Raw genomic sequence first — 1946 nt, forward strand, 5'->3', positions numbered from 1 at the left:
ATTGAATGTACAATATCTGCTGCGGTATTTGTTGAGGAGACGGAAAGCATTGGCATTGGCAAAATCTTCAAACTGGATTAAACAGTTCATTCCATACCTGTAGATAAAAGGACAATTACAAATGGATAGCAATTTCTTCACAATATAGGATGACATATGTACTTGCTATTCTTGCACGTACAGAAACACAAATATATACAAAATACCAGCAGAGGCAAACAATCAAGGAAATGGTATATTAAGAATGTCTAAATCTATCACACTAATGGAATCATCAGGTTAATCAGAGACCTTGTTGCCATTTTAGGGGAAAGTATCCTTACTTTGTACTTTTACAGCTCCTCCCATCTGAGTATCACAAAGTGTTTTAGAAACATCATCAGACAAGCTCAGAACAACACTCCAGAGAGCTGGGAGGTAAATGTTGTTCATATGATCAAGAGGATGAACGCAAGACACAGGAAAACAGTGTACTTGCCCAAGGTCACACAGTGAGTCAGTGGCAGAGACAGGATCTGGACCCAGACTTCCTGAGTATGTTTTAAGCACTAGGTCATCCTTCCAATTTGAGCTGATTCCTGTTTGTCAGGAATTATGGCTAAAGCAGAGGAACCAGATAATCTTTCTTCTATTATCAGGTCTGCCAGTGACTTGTCATGTTATTTAGGGCAAATCATTTCATACCTGGGTTCCTCAGTTTCCTCCTGGGAATAACAATGCTCACCTAACAAGGGCATTCTGAATCTCTTTTCAGCATTTGTTTGTAAATATGTGCCTCTTCCTGAGATAGAAAGCACTATGGAAAGGTTTAGCATTCCTTGTGCCAAATATGCAAAATATTATTATATATTCTAGTTCATACCTGAGCTTCCCAGCATCTAATCATGCATTGTCAGTCCTTAAATTGGACATCAAAGACTTTATTACAAATGTAGGAAAAATTCTTTTAAAATTACATATCTTTATATCTAATATGTGAGGCAGTCTTCACAATGAGAGTCTTCACAACGAGAGTCAATATACTCAGTAATGCTGATCCTTCACATAATGAGATTAAATAGTGCACTCCTCTCAGGAGCTGTAATAGGTTTTTGAGCATATATATATATAAAAAATGAAGTGCATATATGTATGTTTGCTTATAACTTGAGAATGGCTAGTCCTATGTACTCTAAACCTTCCAAAATCAATACCACCCAAAGAAAATTATACGCGGGTTATTTTTCACTTGACCCTTTTTGGGGCTTCCATTGACTGAGATTACTTCACTTCTCAGATAACAAACAGGTACCTCTCCATTTTGGACGCAGTGAACGCAGTTCAACTGTCATCATTATATTGCCACTTGCCTTTTTTAAAATTCAGTTGGCATTATTATATTGATGCTTGCCTTTTTTTTGCTCCACGTTAAATATTACATGTTAAATATGTTGTACTATGTTCTTTAAAAACAAACAATATTTTTGACTAAATATGTTGTACTAAGTTCTTTGAGAATAAACAAACACTGCAATTACAAAAATAACAACCCGGGCAAAGAACGGCTGCTTCAGCTATCATACATATACATGTGTGCGTGTGTATAATTATATACAAAGAGAGTACATATACACACACATATATAAATACACATACAAATACACACATACGTATACTCTGGCATAACTTTAAATAATAATATGACATAGTATCGGAACAGTCTTTGCAGGCAAGCCTTAAGACAGAAAGGAAACATGCTTTTGCTCTGGGTTCAGTATATTCCTTTAGAAAGACAATGGTCTTCCTCTGAGAAACCATCAAGGGCCCACTTGAATCCCAAGCAGCTGAACAGCAAATGAAGAGCTATTTGCATGATTACATGCATCCGTCTCTGTTTCTGCCTGCCAATATGTGATTTTTCCAACTTCTTCTAGACCTTTTTTTAAACAAACATTTGTTCACTTCCA

The 1946-nt window shown here is 36.2% G+C and overlaps 1 protein-coding gene across 1 annotated transcript in view; it reads right to left on the bottom strand.

Annotated features, from left to right (window-relative positions):
* ME3 (malic enzyme 3) overlaps positions 1-1946 on the bottom strand; it is a 270934-nt gene that overhangs the window by 33337 nt on the left and 235651 nt on the right. Inside the window, exon 7 of the mRNA XM_019524700.1 lies at positions 8-97. Coding sequence (XP_019380245.1) covers positions 8-97 — 90 coding nt within the window. The remainder of the gene's footprint in view (positions 1-7; positions 98-1946) is intronic.

This window comes from Gavialis gangeticus, unplaced genomic scaffold, assembly GCF_001723915.1.
Source record: "Gavialis gangeticus isolate Ggan-Ray unplaced genomic scaffold, GavGan_comp1, whole genome shotgun sequence".
In the NCBI taxonomy this organism is placed as follows: domain Eukaryota; kingdom Metazoa; phylum Chordata; order Crocodylia; family Gavialidae; genus Gavialis; species Gavialis gangeticus.